The sequence below is a fragment of the Perca flavescens genome, chromosome 8 (assembly GCF_004354835.1).
Source record: "Perca flavescens isolate YP-PL-M2 chromosome 8, PFLA_1.0, whole genome shotgun sequence".
Classification (NCBI taxonomy): Eukaryota; Metazoa; Chordata; class Actinopteri; order Perciformes; family Percidae; genus Perca; species Perca flavescens.
In genome coordinates, this window is record NC_041338.1 from 24,723,590 (window position 1) to 24,740,306 (window position 16,717).

Genomic DNA, 16,717 nt, shown 5'->3' on the forward strand with positions numbered 1-16,717 from the left:
ATGGTGCAGTCCAGTTATTTACAATTATGAGGCAATGGTATTTCACAAAAATTGCATTCTCAAATTAGGTTGAAGCGTATTCGCAGCCCTGATTGTATAAGATTACAATTAGGTGTTTACTTAATGCCTGCAAACCTGATTAATCCTAATCTATACCATATACCTTAATTGTATTGAATTGCTCAATGAGAGGACAGATAATTGCCAAATGATGCCTGTGAAGTTACGACCTGATTTCAAGGTTTCTCTTGCAGACACAGTGATCTTTCTGTGTGCTGAGGAACGGTGTGAGGTTATAGCGGAGCATGAGCAAAATCTCATTAGCTCCACTAGCGGAGAGGGAAGGAGGAGTAAATATTATTAGATTAATGTAATGACTAACGGCAGCATTTGGATTTGTGGCATAAACAGAATTCAATAAGAAGCACAATAGGAACAACACCCTAAAACCTTCAGTCATGAATACTCACAACAACACAACCATATCAAATACCCCATTAATTCCAAGGAGAAATTACTGTATGTTGATGAGCATGAGACAGGAGTGTGTTACTTATCTGCATTAAAAACTAATAAAGATAGGGCAAATGTGACCCTCAAAAGACTATATTTTTACCCAGTATACCTTCAGTAGAAAAGGCAGGTTTTGCTGTTTTTTTACCCAGCATGCAAGTCATAGTGAGCACTGTGACTCTTTACTATATGATTCTTTTACTTAGTAAATAAGGACATCTAACTAAAGCTCAAACGACAACATTCCACCTTAATAAGGGTTAGAAATGTCTAAAAAGTGACACAGGTGAATGCATAAAAAGAGAGATTTCATATGACAGTTCACCTGTCGCCTGAAGTTTTGGCCGCCACAGTAAGGTTAAGCGCATCAACACATGCAGACGCAAACAAACACACACACCAACACACACTCTGAGCCTACCGCTCTGCTTTGGACTGCGAGCCAATTTTTAAGACAAAGTCCATAGCCCTCCACTGGGTTATCAAACTGTGGCCCAGGCATGCATCCATCTGTGGAAAACATGGAGACTGTTCTCCCACACTGCACAGCTCAGCCTTTATCTACAGATGGTACTACTGAGCAGGAATGTGACCTTTGATTTAGTTTCTCACAAGGAACGAGCTTTCCAATGAAAAGCGGGAGAGGGTTTTTGTGGCCTCGCAAACTGGACAAATGAGCACATGATTGTTTGCATGTCAAAGATTGGTTTAACACAATTTAAAAATTTAGATAAGTGTCCAGTCTAAGTGTCCTCATGTGAGGCCCATTTCACTAGATAAATGGGGGAGGGGTGGATTCTTCCCATCAATACAACAACAACAACGGCATCAGCCCAAAGGCTGAAAAAAGGCTTCGCCGAAAGAGGCAGTTAGGAAAACAGTTCAGATTAGAGATTTCTCTTAAAGTGCTCATATTATGCTTGTTGGCTTTTTTTCCTTTCCTTTGTTGTGTTATATATCTTTTTTGTGCATGTTATAGGTTTACAAAGTGAAAAACAAACACTGTTCGCTAAGGGTGTCATTTTAATTCGAAATCGACCAAAATTAAGTCACAATCTCGAACTTCGAATTAAAAAATGGATTCGTCGATCCTGCCACGCCCTCATGTCATGTCCGGTCGGCAAGCGGAAAAAAACGCACAAAGTGCTGCGAGTCGAACATAGCATGGCAACTGCAGATGCAGATGCAAGAGACCCATCGACAGAACTTGAACCCCCTCCTCTTTCACTGAAGTCGCCGGTGAACTGGTCCTGTGTATTATACAACCCAGCCCAAACAAACCCCACAATTTAAATTTCAACAGATCCTTTTCCTCTCAAAATCACAACCGTTCTCTTCGAGATCCCTAGCAAAACCCACAAACAAAAAAGAACAGTCAGGTTCCCCGTGGGACACCAAAAACCAACATAATGAAGCCTCTTGCTTTTAGTTAAGAATCTTTGATTAGCTCCTTAGCGGAGTTACCTCCGGCTACCGGCTACGGCCAGCGATATTGTTTTTCCCACTATGGCCACGCCAAGACCCGCCCTTCAATAGCTACTATTGGCTAGGCGTCCATGCTTACGCAAGGTAAAGTAACCTGATTTGTTCAGGTGCTATCCCCTGACCAATTGACTATCCTAACCTTAACCACTCAAGGTAAAATGCCTAACCCCAACCAAGTGACCACTATGGCCACGCCAAGTGGGTCTTGGGTCTAATTTAGAACGAGGCTAAAAAAAAAGGGACATTTTACTCGTCACCGGGGGGTGGCAAGCTACGGAGCCACTCATTGGATGGAATCGGCCTCTTCCACATGGGAGTGTTAGTGCCATTTTATTTTGCAATTGCCGGCATAATTATTAGGACGTATAGGACCCATTGACTGTAAAATTAAGGACCAAAAAGCTGCGATTGCCACAAGATGCAGTCAGTGTCAAATTCCGCCACGCTTGCCTCTGTGCCCCTTCTGATGTAGAAATGGAGGACACAGGGAGTAGTATATGTTCAACTGTTCGGAAATAGTTTAAGACACTTAATTGTTCAGAGAAGACTATGGACATGGCTGTTTTATTGTTTTTGTGTGTTTTGTTGTGAATTTGAATGTCATCTTCTGTGAAGAAGACTGCAGTTACAAAAGCGAAACTAGATGGCAGGTTATTTTGTTTTCCAATTGACTGTAGATATAAGTTATTGTCACATTATGTTGTTAATAAATGTTTTAAATTTGACAATGTAGTGTTGTACATTGCAAACAAAGGTCAGATATTATATTGCATAAAAGTCTAAAACTGCCATAGCAATGTGCTTTAAAAAAAAAAGTAAAACTCAAGAATCGAATCGAGCCATGACCTTAGAATCAAAAATGTAATCAAATCGAGGATTTGGAGAAGCGTGACACCCCTACTGTTCACCAACTGCTCCAAACAGCTCTATTGTAGTCCAGCCTTTACTTCCGTGACAAATGTGCGTCACTTTGTAACACACGTTATAATGCTCGCCTAGCTGCTAGCGTGGCATACCCTCATACTCTGCTTCTGACTGGCTAGTAGTCCTTACCTAGCTACTGTGTGTGTGCGACTCCCAACAAAGATGGAACAGAAGTGAGATGCTTCACTCTGTAGCTAAAACAGAGAGCTCAATACACAATGTGTAGTATGACAAAAATATAGTGTTTTTTGAAAATTAAACCATGTAAACCTATTCTGGTACAACCTCTAAATACAATTATGAACCTGAAAATGAGCATAATATGAGCACTTTAAAATATGATCAAATCATAGATTTCCCAGATTACCAACCACTTTGGACACCGGCTCTCTGGCCAAGTGAATACAGGGATTGTGTGGTGATGCTGTGAAGTAGACTAGGTTGGTTACTTCTGCTCTGCTTCCTTACTTCTGAACCTTGACCACGTAGCTAGCAGGCAGAGGGAGATTTGTGCATATCTGCAAAGATGCTGGCCGAGTGAGCGGGGACAACAGTGGCTTGTTCTCGCCCTTTGTGCAGCGGGGCAGCTTTCTTGAGAGTAGCCAGAAGGGCTAAGTGGGAAATCAGCATGGGACTACTGGTGCTACATTGTGCACAATGTACATTCCAATTACGCCATGTTGTCAACATAAACATACACTGGTGGACTACAGATATATGTGATATTTGTGATATACAGGGCAATGACCCAACTGATAGGCAGTGAAGAGCCCCATAAGGATTCCAAGTATAAGATGTTGATGCTGGTTAAAAATAAGACAGCTTCCAGAGTCACGGCAAAAACAAATTTGTGGTCACTGTTACGTAAGTAAGGAATGTATCCATGCATTTTTTATGCAGGTGAGTCCCTGCTCTGCTCTGAGGGCCCCTGATGGAGGAGTGACTGCATGAGCCTACTGGATGCCAGAGCACTCTTCTGCAGCTCTGCCAAGCAGGTAATTCACAAGCAGCAGCAGTATGAATAAAAGATAATGGGCCACAGCTGACTCTTTTATGCTGCAAGTAATTTCACTAATTCCTCCAAGTGAAAGTCTTATCCAAAAGCTAGGATTCTCACCCATCTTAAACCCTTAATGTCTTTTAATTGGGCATCAGTAACAAAAATGCTGTATGTTTTAGTGGGCAGGTGGCAGTATGAAACACACCATTGTGATGCAGCAGTCTGCATTGTCTAAAAAAAGTATCTTAGTGCGGAAAAAGCTAATTTAAGGGTATTTAAAATAAGAGCTATAAAAATGAATAGGCGACTACTGTATATATTAGCAGTATCAGGATTGTATCAATAGGCATTAACATACATTGTATATGCTTTCATTTAGTCAGAATGAAGACACCAGCCGCTTAAAACAGATCTTGAATGAGCTGAGAAACCACATGTGTGCCAATGAAAGATGTTTGGAACAGGATGTATCCCTAATCGTTCTCATTTACTTTGGCTTTTTCACTTTTGGCTGACAGTTCTGAATGCTGGCATAACAAGTGGCTTACTCTTCCGCAAGTCGCCGGGCATGCAGGAGCTGCCAGGAAACTCAAGTGCTTGTTGAGTTTTGTAGAGCTGTATGGAATGTACTAAACACTGTATTTTCACTACAGCAATAGCCAAGCTGATGGTCTGTGATGAGGAGTAGCCAGAGAACTGAGTCCTACAGGTACAATATCTATGGGAAACAGGGTCAGGAATAGTGGCCAGCAGCTACTGTGTGCATGCATGTGCAGAGATAGGTTTTCCAAGTCAGTTGATGCGCACAAGAAAAGCTGAACTTATCAGAGACTGCAGACCTCCTGTGCCCTATCTGAATGGTGACTAAAAGGAAACTGTTACTTCTTTCTTACTCTTGTTTGACTCTTTGTACCAAAACAGTACCCTTGGCACATTTACAGAGCTTTTTAGCCTACAGTCACAGCATCAATTTATGTTACAGTCTGAATCCAGAGCTAAAATAATGAATTTAGCCTAAATCTGATCAATCTGAAAATTAGTTGTATATAACAAATCATAAAGAGGAGAAAATAGGAAAAGGTATCATGTGAAATAGTTTTTTTCCCCACAAAGTAGGAAGGCGACGCTCACTCACCTCTACAATGTCAGAGTTGGTTCTGCTCTCATGGGGCTCGTTGTACTCTGTGTATTTCAGCAACACTTTGTCCATGTCTGTGCTGGCATACTGGAACAGTTTGTTAGAGCTGTTGAAAATGATGAGGGCTATCTCACAGTCACATAGTACGCTCAGCTCATAGGCCTTTTTCATCAGGCCAAACTTCCTCTTTGTGAAGGTAACCTGAGGAGTAACACAGAAAACAAAACCATCCATTACAGAGAAAAACTGTTTCTCTCAATTAAAAAGGAGATCAAAGTCAAGTGGACAAAACATAAATTTGAACAACTATACGCAATTTGCACAAGAGTAAATGTTAATTCAAGGATTCTAAATTATATAACAAAAGGTAGTACTTTATTTCTCCAACTCCGTGTTTGTTGGACAATTGTCAGTGGTGAAAGAAGTATTCACATATTTTACTTAACTAACAGTAGCAAAACCACAGAGTAAAAGTACTCCATTACAAGAAAAAGTCCTGCATTCGAATTACTAAAGCAGAAAAATACAATACTCTGAAATGTAAAAAAGTAGAAGTGAAAAGTAGTATAAAATGGAAAATACTCCAATTACAGGTACCTAAAAATTGTACAAAAGTACAGTAATGCAGTAAATGTATGTACTTTGTGGTGGCAACTTGCAGTAATACTATGGGGTGCTTTATGTAAAAAAAAGTTTTTCAAATTAGTATGAAATCTCTAAGTAAAGAGTTCTGCTAGGTTTAACGGGTATGTGCTGTAGGCTAAGCCAGGGAAATGACAGTATTAACAGTCTCATTATATTACAACAATGTTACTGTAACCAAGGTGACAGATAACAAGATCATTCCTCCTTTAGGAATGATTGCAATGACATAGTACATGTCTGAAATGTCTAGTTATCAGGACAGAGGTCAGGGTTAGAGGCACGAGTCAGCGAGCTGAGTCAGAGCTTTGGCAAACACAGGGGTCCATACATTACTGTAGCCCCTGACTCCATATACGGAAAGCTATCTCTGTAGTGCAGCATAAGCCTTGTAACATGAGCCCTCAGTTGGGACTTTGGGTCATACATCACTCCAATGGTAACGCAACCCTCTCTGCAAAGTGACTTTATGTCCTGTATCTCTGCAGCTCTGTCTCTGTGGTCTCTTCAGACCCACACACACATGTCATTATGTTACACCACCTCTTTACAGTATGCTACAGTCATTTCGCAAGCTAAAAACATCGTTCTCAAGGAGGGAGGCTATAAATGCAGCTGTTTTCTCCTTTGGTTTTGTAATGGTTGTTTGCAGAAAATAGTTTTAAAATGTGTATATTTCAAATCATGACTTCAGATTTATGTTTTTCTTTAGTACATGTGTCTTGTCAAATGTGTTATACAACGTGGCTTGTGAATGTACTCGTGAAAGCTGTGCTCGGAGCCACAGAGGAGTGCATGTGTCTGTATTCTCCATCAGTTTCACTGACCTACTAAGAGAGGAGTTGAGCAGATGAGCTGGCTTTGTCCAACTTTAATTGGTCACAGCTTGCAGCTATACCCTCATGTTAACTGGTATAAAGCAGTATAATCCTATGTGTTGCATAGTGTCTATGTAACGCTCAGGCAGTGGGGTCACTCCAACTGTGATGAATGAATTTAAAATCTTCCACACTACAGGTAATTACACAGGGCCATTATACCCGCGCTAGACATGGAGGAGCCTGTCCTCGTGTCATTTTCTATTCAATGCACTGATGTTAGTCAAGCTCATATGACCAAATTCTGATATGACATTTCTTGAAAGGTTTAAAATACAAGCTGCATCAAATGACATGTGTCCTTATATCAGACACATAAAGCCTTTAAGTGAGACACAATGTGAAAACATTGTGTGGTTTTGTCATTCTGATGATTTTTTCCATTTCTACCCACTGAGAGCAACTGAAGTTCTAAGCAGCTGAGACTATCCTCCTCAGACTTAGTCTGGCTCAATGAATGTACATTGCTGTGATACAGCCTGACATCTGCCGCATCTCTCACGCACAGGATGTCCCTCCCCTTCCGCTATCTACAGTATTTTGCAAGGGTACCGTTGCTGCACCGTCGCTGACACAGCGCTGTGGAGACAGGTCTGGCAATGGCAGACTCCCTCTGACTAAACAGCAGGGCTTCCCACCCACCCGCTCATTTGCCTGCTTGCATATTTGTTTTTTCGCCTATCCAACTGGAAAGCAGGGACTGTCATGAGGGAAAATGATTAACAAATTGTATGCTCTTTAGCAGATGAATGTGGCTGTTAAGCCATGGAGATGTCACCTTTCAGCAGGAAGCCCAGGATGAGACGCTGAGCGAGGACTTTGTTCCACATGGATGCTTGGCAGAGTGCTGAGTGCAGGGCTGCTGACCCAGGCACCGCTTCATTTCAACCTCAGCAGCAGCACCGAGACTTGGTCCTTGCCCCAGCCCCAAACACAGTAACTCTACAAAAGCCAGCTGCTGCTCACACTACCATTAAAGGTGACAATCACATTACTCTTCTATACTCATACAGTTACCTTTAATATGGAAAGGAGACTATTTTGTACAGTTTTGCACTATTTTTCTCCTTTTGTTATAGTATGACCAGCTTAATTTGATAAGTTATGACATGACACAAAACAGCTCTGAGCATAAAAATCAACATACACAAATATAACCTTCATCCACCCACATTTTCTTTGGGGTGACTGGTGAGGCAGTGGAAACCCACAGACATCCTTGAGGTCAAGTTGGAGGTTCACTGGCGGAGCTTTCCTATGGTTTACCAAGTCAAAGACACCCACATAGACACTCAATGTGGTTTTAAAAATTTGAGTCGCTCCTATAGTAAGATGTGGTACACATGTAGTCTAGCGCCCTGACTAATTCATGTAATTTACAATGACTAGGATTAGCCTCAGTGTTGTAAAGTTGAGTTGTACCATGTTCTAAGAAATCAAATGTCAGGTCAAAAGAGAAAGGAGGCCACATTTAAACTTCCAATGTACTGGAGTGATTCCAACTTTCTCTGCTTTTGATAAGGTCATTACAGCAGCTCACACAATACCAGATAGATCAGTGACTATAGCATTTCATTTAGACTGTGCCAAGCTAAAACACCGTGACCTTTTAAGAAGCTCTCACGCTGTCAAGATGAAGTGGTAATTCTGCTCTCAATTTACACTTTCTGCACTACCAACTTCTCTCCAAGTGCCCCATCATCAACAGTTTTTACTGAACTTTAATTTAGCTTGGTAATTCAGTTCTTTTTATACTTACTGGGTATGAGTTTATGTGCAAGCTAGCAAAGTTCTAAAAAAGTGTTTTAAGGTGCACTATGAAAATCCACAAATCATATTGGTCACAATCACAGAGCGGTGCTGCCGCAGAAATTGTAGATATGTAAACAGAAATAATAGACAGGGTTCAAGATTCACCCTATATGCCAAAGTAAAATTTTGGAGAGGTCACTTAAATCATAATTCACAGGAACTGACTAAATGAAACCAAAGTGGAAATTGCAGATACAATTACAGATGAATGAATAAATTAATTTGCCTTCTGGAGAAACTAGGCTCACTAGTTCTAGTCGCTTTAAAAAAAAAAAAAATCACAAATGAATTCCAATAACTGGGTGTGCCAAATGTAACCATCTATCTATTTGTAAAATTCCTGAAACAAATGTTTCACAAACAAACAAATCTGAAATCTATAGCATACAGTACAGGCCAAAAGTTTGGACACACCTTCTCATTCAATGTTTTTCTTTATTTTCATGACTATTTACATTGTAGATTCTCACTGAAGGCATCAAAACTATGAATGAACACATATGGAATTATGTACTTAACAAAAAAGTGTGAAATAACTGAAAACATGTCTTATATTTTAGATTCTTCAAAGTAGGCACCCTTTGCTTTTTTTGATAACTCTGCAAACCCTTGGTGTTCTCTCAATGAGCTTCATGAGGTAGTCACCTGAAATGGTTTTCACTTCACAGGTGTGCCTTGTCAGGATTAATTAGTGGAATTATTTCCCTTATTAATAAAAAGCAAAGGGTGGCTACTTTGAAGAATCTAAAATATAAGACATGTTCTCAGTTATTTCACACTTTTTTGTTAAGTACATAATTCCATATGTGTTCATTCATAGTTTTGATGCCTTCAGTGAGAATCTACAATGTAAATAGTCATGAAAATAAAAAGGAAACGCATTTGAATGAGAAGGTGTGTCCAAACTTTTGGCCTGTACTGTATGTGCCTGTCACCAATGCTTTTACTGCTATATTCAGATGTATCGTTTTCATCCTCCGCAAGACAGACTCCGCCACAGAAAACTGTATAGAATATAACAACATATGCTACAACAAACCTTGACAAACACATCCACATAGAGTTGATGTGTCAATCAAAAGGTCTATCAATGTCTGTCCTCGGGCAGGGGTACCAAGATGACAAACAAGACATCTGGGACTCAGAGTGCAGCTGTGACTGGGGCATGGCAGGAGATGACTGGATCACTAACACCTTCAGAGGGGTGACGAGCTAGCAGCCTTATTAGAACCTCATGTCACCTCTGACGGCCCCCATGGCAGACATGAGAGTGGGCTTGAGAGTCAGAGAGGTCTGGCACCAGCTGGCAGAGTGACCCAGGCCCTGTGGCTGCTGCCCTGGCTATGCAGTGCCAGAGTGTGCAGACCTGGGAGACAGGCCGGGGCCACCGCGACTGTCTGCCTGGATCAGCTCTCTCTGGGAGAGAGGACTGCCCCAGGATCCCCATGTGGACAACTGTGGGCACAAAGGCCTCGTCTACTGGGTGGGATTGACCTTGAAACCTACAGTAGCCGCGACTGATCCTGTTGGAGAGGATGACATGCTAGTTAACTAAACGTCAGTAGGTTTCCTAGAAATATCTCTAATCAATAAACAGAATGATCCAGTTTGAAGACAATTGGCTTATTTGATTTATTGAAAACTACCATTGTTATAAGAGACAGTGTGCTGTGTTAATAAAATTGTATATAAAAGATGTATTACATGGTGAAAACTCGACAGCAAAAATACGATCACCATCACCCGACTTCGTGTTTTACTGCTTCAGTTTTATGGAAACTACATATCATCTTGAACAATGATAATTTATGCGCTGGCTGTCACATTTAACAGTGTTCCTCTGTTCAGTCCATGGTCTATCAACAAGCTCTTTACCTGTCAAAAGAATAATGACGACCGCTCAGAACTTCAGGAATGGGTGAAGGCTAAAAAATGGGAGGTATGCAGTTGTGTTGCTCCCAGGAGAGAAAGTGAGAGAGAGAGAGAGAGAGAGAGAGAGAGAGAGAGAGAGAGAGAGCTGCTCTGTGCCTACAGGCATCTGAAGTGCCAGAGTACAATCCAAAATGAGCCACAGCAAGGGCAGGCAACCCTCCACCCAGCAGCAAAATCATCAAACTTTTAATGACTTGGGCAATTACCCCCAGTGAGCCTGCTTAATGGCATACATAGGACGTCACTAGAACACTGCTCACTACACCAGCCTCTTCCCTACACTAACTTACAAGACTAATATGTACCCTCCATTCTCCACCATCATCCCCCCTGCAGATCCACGCACACCACGACAGCTGCTGAGAAGAAGGTAAAAGACACTAAAAATGCTCATTGAGTGCCACAAACCTGTCAAGTCAAAACACAACAGATACTCATCTAATAGAAACAGAGAGAGATGTGAATGTTAGATAATAGGGTATAATAAATGCAAGTCTATCTGTCTGTGACTCAAACTGTAATAATTGCTGTGAATACTGTAAATGAGGAGAATCAACCAGGGCGGTGCTGGTGTTTGTGATGGTTATTATCTAGCATTCATTTGCAATCAGCGTGTCAGTCTGGCTGATGAGTGCCGCTGTGTTGTAGGGCCATCACTTATGCAGGGAATGGCTCAGGCAACCGGCTTTTTACCATCCTACAGTATGCATGATAGGACCTCTGCTGCCTTCATGTCTCATTCTAATCTGTACACCTCTGCAACGCCAAACAGCAGACATAGACACACACTTTTGTGTGAACATAAAGCTGCATAACAAGCTCTACCTCACACATGATGCATGTAGCAACTGTGCAATATTTTAATTATCATTCTTACTTGCCATTTTTGCACAATACACTTCATTACTCTGACTTATGTCATTATACACTATAGGTAATGACTTGAAGCTAAATATCAGCTCAACTCTACACTTACAATTCCTGATAGATTGTGCAATAATATACCTTCTCAGCCTTTGCCACACTCTGTGTTATAAAACCTAAAAGGTTAACAACTCTCTTAAAGCACTTGCAGTGATAATGCAAGGCAGCCCCCGTTGTCCCCACACAACATCCTGTATAGCAATACTATCTAATTAGCCCACTTAAGGAATTCTTTCATTTTAATGCTAAGAGTATGGATAGCTAGCAGCAGAGTGGCGTAGATAAAGATTCAAATTGTCTCCCGACAATGGGGACCATATGCTAATGGTTATTCCCCCTTGGTTAGGAGCACGCCCCAGGGAGATGGCACTGTGTGCTTCATTGCCCACAAAAAAAAAAAATTACAGAGAAAAAGATACACATGCATACATCACTTTATAGAAAAGCTTTATTTTTGCACCGTGACCTATTGTCACAGCAGATTCTCTGCTGAGCCAGCTAAAAACCACTAAATGCAAACTGAAATGCCTGTGTTCTGCTGATAAACTTTCTCACAAATTATACAGTGAGACATTTAAAATCTGAAGCAAACACTCGACTTTGGGAGACACATTAATAATAAGCAACGTCTCTCTCTGCGGTTCCACTTTTCTGTGAAACAATACAGCTAAGTGTCTTCCCTCACTCCCTTCATACATGCATTGTGAAGAAAGGATTGTCAGAAGGGTTAACTTGCTCACCTAGCGAACAGTTGACAACCTGTTTTCATGTAATTTTCTCTCTTCCTTTTTTACCTGATGTCACAGGTCATTGTATACGGTGTAGATACCAGCAACTCTCCTGCTCTCCTGCTTGGATCCAACATAGAGCCAGGTGTTATACTGATAATTGGCCCACGGTGTAGATTTTTGTTTTGCACTTGGCTGAACTGCTAGCCTCAGAGGAACAGACAAAGATAGGGTCAGAGTACCGATTGGCTGGTACCGTATCATGTTAATACCCTCAGGAGAGGATGCACCACTGTAGCTCTGTTATATTTCTGTGTAAACAGCAAAAAGTTGTTCCACCTGTGAAGGAATGCAAATTATATTTGGAGGGGGCGTTAACAAGATGCGTTCTATTTGGCTATGGGAAACCTACGCATCTTCGTTAATTGGTGTAATTCGTCAAAACCTGTGCTCACGCTCCCTCAACTTAGCTCTGTAAATCAAAGAGAGCGTAGCTAAAAAAGAAATGGACCCAGCCTTCCTGCTATAGATATCCAAGCCTGTTATTCTTCTTTCAAACAGACCTAGGCTGTTTTGTACAGTGTTTTGCTGTTTAGGAGTTTATATTTAACATGAGCAGACAGAGTGAATTCCAGCTCTCTGCCTCTCTGCGGCTAGCTGAGACCAGTGTAGCCGAGGCAGAGAAGGGTGCTGTGTGTCCTGCTGACCCACCCTGCAAATGAGAGGGTGCTGTGGTGCAGTGGCTGCTCCTAATTACTACCAAACAGCTGCAAACACATAGGGCTACAGCAAAGGGGCCCAGCCATACTGCCAGGCCAGGGGACAAGCCCTACAGTGTGGGGAAGCCACAGGCGGCTCGCTGTGCTCCTTGCTACCCTCAGTTCACTCCCACGCCATGAGGCCCCCGCTTCAGCCCAGCGCTCCTGCTGCCTCATCAACTTCTCTAGCTGAAATTGCAGGGTGGCTGGGGAATCATGTCTGTAAATACGACCGCACTGACAAAGAAATGTCATGGTCCCTGTTCAGCTGGCCGGGACTTTAGGGAGGGAGGTATGTCTGTTTAGATCCATGCACACTATGACAGCTGCTGAACTCAGGTCCAAGGCAGGAAGGAAAATAGACAAAGACTGTAACCTTCAAACAGGTACAGAGCAGACTGTCTTCTGAGACACAAAGGAAGGATGCAGTAGCAGTCAATTTGATTATAATATTTACATTATTGTACGTAAAATGTATTTGAACCTTTAAATAAGTGCTCCAGATAGATAGAAATTCTGACACTCACCTGCCTGTTCCTCTCATCCATGATCCTGGTGATCTGTATCTTCTTCCGCCCCATGGCTACGTCCTTTCCAGTCTCTCTGACACCTCAACAATATCAGAAAAACAACACGATTTCTTCCCGCACTCTCCTAGCACATCGTGCAACAGTCTCTCTTCTTGTATACACTCTTTATTTGGTCTTCGCAATGCACTCTTCGACAGACCACACCACAATCTGCAAGAGGACAGAAAGAGAAAGACAGAGAAAGAGAGGGGAGGGGGGAAGAAAGTTAACTTGACACTCAACAATGTCTCCTTAAGCACTTCAAAGCACCGGAGGGCTCTGCTTTCTGTTCTCAAGCACATTCAGAAAGTATGAGACCCACATGTTGTCCCCTTATCTCCTCTGCTGTTGCACTTGAACCACAGCTGAAGTCACTGAAAGACAGCTTCACACTTAGAGGGCAGTAGACACACTTGTTGAATGTATACATTCAGACAATGGCAAAAAGAGCACATCAAAATATTTTCACCACTGGTTGGAACCAGGAATTACAAGTAACTTGATAATTCTAAAGGCTATGTTAGAGGCTAACATTTTAAAGGTATAGTTTGACATTTTGGGAAATATGCTTATTTGCTTTCTGGAGAGTTAGCTGAGCGATAGATACCACTTTCATACGTCAGTTAAATGCGAGGCTACAGAAAGCATCAGGTTAGCTTAGCTTAGCATAAAGAGTGGTAAAAAGGGAAAACAGCAAGCCTGGCTCTCTACAACAGTAACACAATATGTGTCCCTTTGTTTCCAGACTCTGTGCTAAGATAAGCTAACTGACTGCTGGCTGTAGTTTCATTTTCACCGTACAGACATGTTTCGCTTCAACTACTGAAACTAGATTAATTCTAAGTCTATTTCTTTTTATAAAGTTTTACAAAGCTATGTTCACCTTAATAGAAATAGTTTGACTATATTCCCCTGCCTGCAGAAACAGATCAGCCACATTTCCTTGCTTTTCCTCAGCTGGCCCATTCTCATCCCTTCCCAGCTTTGCTCTTAAGATGATTAAGAGAACACCCAGTCTGGCGTTGACAGTAGTTGAAATCTCCTGGGCTGGAGGAGAAGCCATGGGGGGTGAGGAGAGTGGGGGTTATATTCCCACATGAGCTTGTAACCTGGCCAGTGGTTCAGATCCTACTGTTCGCCAGGGGACATCTAACTCTAGTCTCTGCTTCTCTGCAAGAAGAGATATAGCCCCCTCCCTGGAGGCAGATCCATCACTTACACCCAGTAAATAGAAAATGTCTAAACAACTACATTTCCCCTATGAGTACAAATGTAGAAAGGTTAACAACTCAGGCCATTAGATGCAGTCAGCAGTTGTGAGGCGAGGAAGCCAGGGGCCGAATTGGCAGTGAAAATGAAAATGACCGGTTCCAGTGGCACACAGTCATTATAGGTTACAGATGGACTGGCATTATGGTGTCTGGCTGTCTGAATCGGGCTCCACTGTAGGCAAACTTGACTGAGATCACCTCGCTAACTACCCACGCATGGCTGTCTGAGCCTGGAAAGTAACCGCCTGAACCCTCACAAAGAATTTCCCCAAACCACATCACAACAGGCCAAGGAGAATGACGATGTTCATTCACCATTTCAAACACACACGAGTGGTGTTCGGAGAAGAGGAAGATTGGGGATGTTCAGCTCCTCCAAAAACATACCTGAGCCACCCTGAAAGCAATAGTAATTCAAGTTGCAAAAAGTGATTTCATTACCTTTCATTTTGTTTGTATAATATTGAAACCCTCAGTGAATTTACTGGAAAGGGATGCTTACTTACTGTAAAAAAAAGTTATTTTAATGACAGAAATCTGGATGTCTCCAGCGATGTTGATTCTTTCATTTTGGGTAATGGAGATTCATTACATCAGATTACATGACACAGTGTCAAAACAAACTTTTTGGATTTACGAATAAGTTCAATGCTTTTTGCCGAGCAGGCAACTGATGCACTCGACAGACAACTGACCACTGTGGTGTATTTTAACTGCGTAGAACTAAGAAAATAATCTCTTTCTCCCTCTGTGTTTGTACAGTACTGTATGTGATCTGTATTGATTGAGAGGGTTTGTACTGCTTGCTTTCTATCAGTCGTTGTAAATAAAGTTGTATTTGTTGCCTTTGAATTTCAATGTATTAGCTTACGGTATTCTACAGTATCCGTGCGCCTTCTTGTGAACTTGTGCTGGTTTAGAGGAGCTTATCTGAGGTGGACTAATCTGTAATCATCTGTTGAGGCTGGTCTGAATTAACCACAGCAAGTTCTGTTTGCGAATGTGTTCATCAATGTAACCTGAGCTCTCTCACATGCATAGGTATAGCCTACACACATCCTTTTCTCTCTCTTTATGCAGAGGAGCTGTCACAGCAGGACATTTCAAGTCTAGAGGCATAATAGACTGTGTCATGACATTTCTCTTACACAGATACAATATGACAAGCTGGGAGGGCCTTCAGACTGCAGGTGTGCCGCACTCACAACTTAGTGTGTCCACATTCATCAAAAGTTAGTCGAAAGCTAAAAGACCTTGCTAACAAAACCTCCTTTTCCGAATTTGAATGATCACTCCATCTAATGCTGTGGTTTATCATATCATTACATACTTCATATTAGGTCAAATAACGCAATTTCAAAAAAAGAAATTTTGGCTGGCACTATAGACATTTCAGAAGATTGTCAGATTACAAAAGGAGAACAATGTCTGCACTGTAGCAGAGTACATGTTTGTGCGTGACACTGACTTTTCTTACATGTTCGGAGGGGACAGAGTATCTGTTTATGGCTTAAATCATGTGCCCTTTGTGTGTGTGTGTGTGTGTGTGTGTGTGTGTGTGTGTGTGTGTGTGTGTGTGTGTGTGTGTGTGTGTGTGTGTGTGAAACAGAGACAAATAGATAAACATAAAAAGCAAAAAAAAAAAAAAAAGCTAACTGAGCCTGGAAGCAGGGACAGGACAACACAAGACTATTAGGACATAAATATGTACAGCCACATGATTGATACTTGTACTCAATTCATTTACAGCAGTAAGTTAACATGCTTAAAGCTACCACTGATACATCACACAACATGTGAAGGCAGTGGCCGGCCATTTCTGTGAAATCAGAAGAAACTTACATGGTTAGCTAACGTTAGAAATGTTGGGAACGTTAATTAAAATGAATTAGAAATGATTTACTCCATATACTGTAGTTTTTCCAACACATTATAGACATTTTCTGAACTTTTTGAGCTTATTATTATCAAACCTTTAGTTTAAAAAAACAAACAGTAATGGATTAACTACGTTGTCTAACAGGTCAGTTTTGGTCAGGGAAAACAGACGGAGTACCATGTAATTATACTAAGGGGACAGCGAGTGCAGCATCAGATCTGAACACCTCTGTTCACAGCAGCTTAGAGCGAGTTGTAAGGTCTC

At 41.6% G+C, this 16,717-nt stretch overlaps 1 protein-coding gene across 9 annotated transcripts in view; it reads right to left on the reverse strand.

The window, feature by feature from the left end:
* mef2aa (myocyte enhancer factor 2aa) overlaps window positions 1-16,717 on the reverse strand; it is a 64,084-nt gene that overhangs the window by 28,330 nt on the left and 19,037 nt on the right. For all 9 annotated transcript variants that reach the window (XM_028584213.1, XM_028584209.1, XM_028584207.1 and 6 more), the window contains exons 2-3: window positions 13,262-13,474; window positions 5,058-5,261 (exon numbers count right to left, since the gene is read on the reverse strand). In XM_028584213.1, coding sequence (XP_028440014.1) covers window positions 5,058-5,261; window positions 13,262-13,315 — 258 coding nt within the window. In that variant the 5' untranslated portion in view covers window positions 13,316-13,474. The remainder of the gene's footprint in view (window positions 1-5,057; window positions 5,262-13,261; window positions 13,475-16,717) is intronic.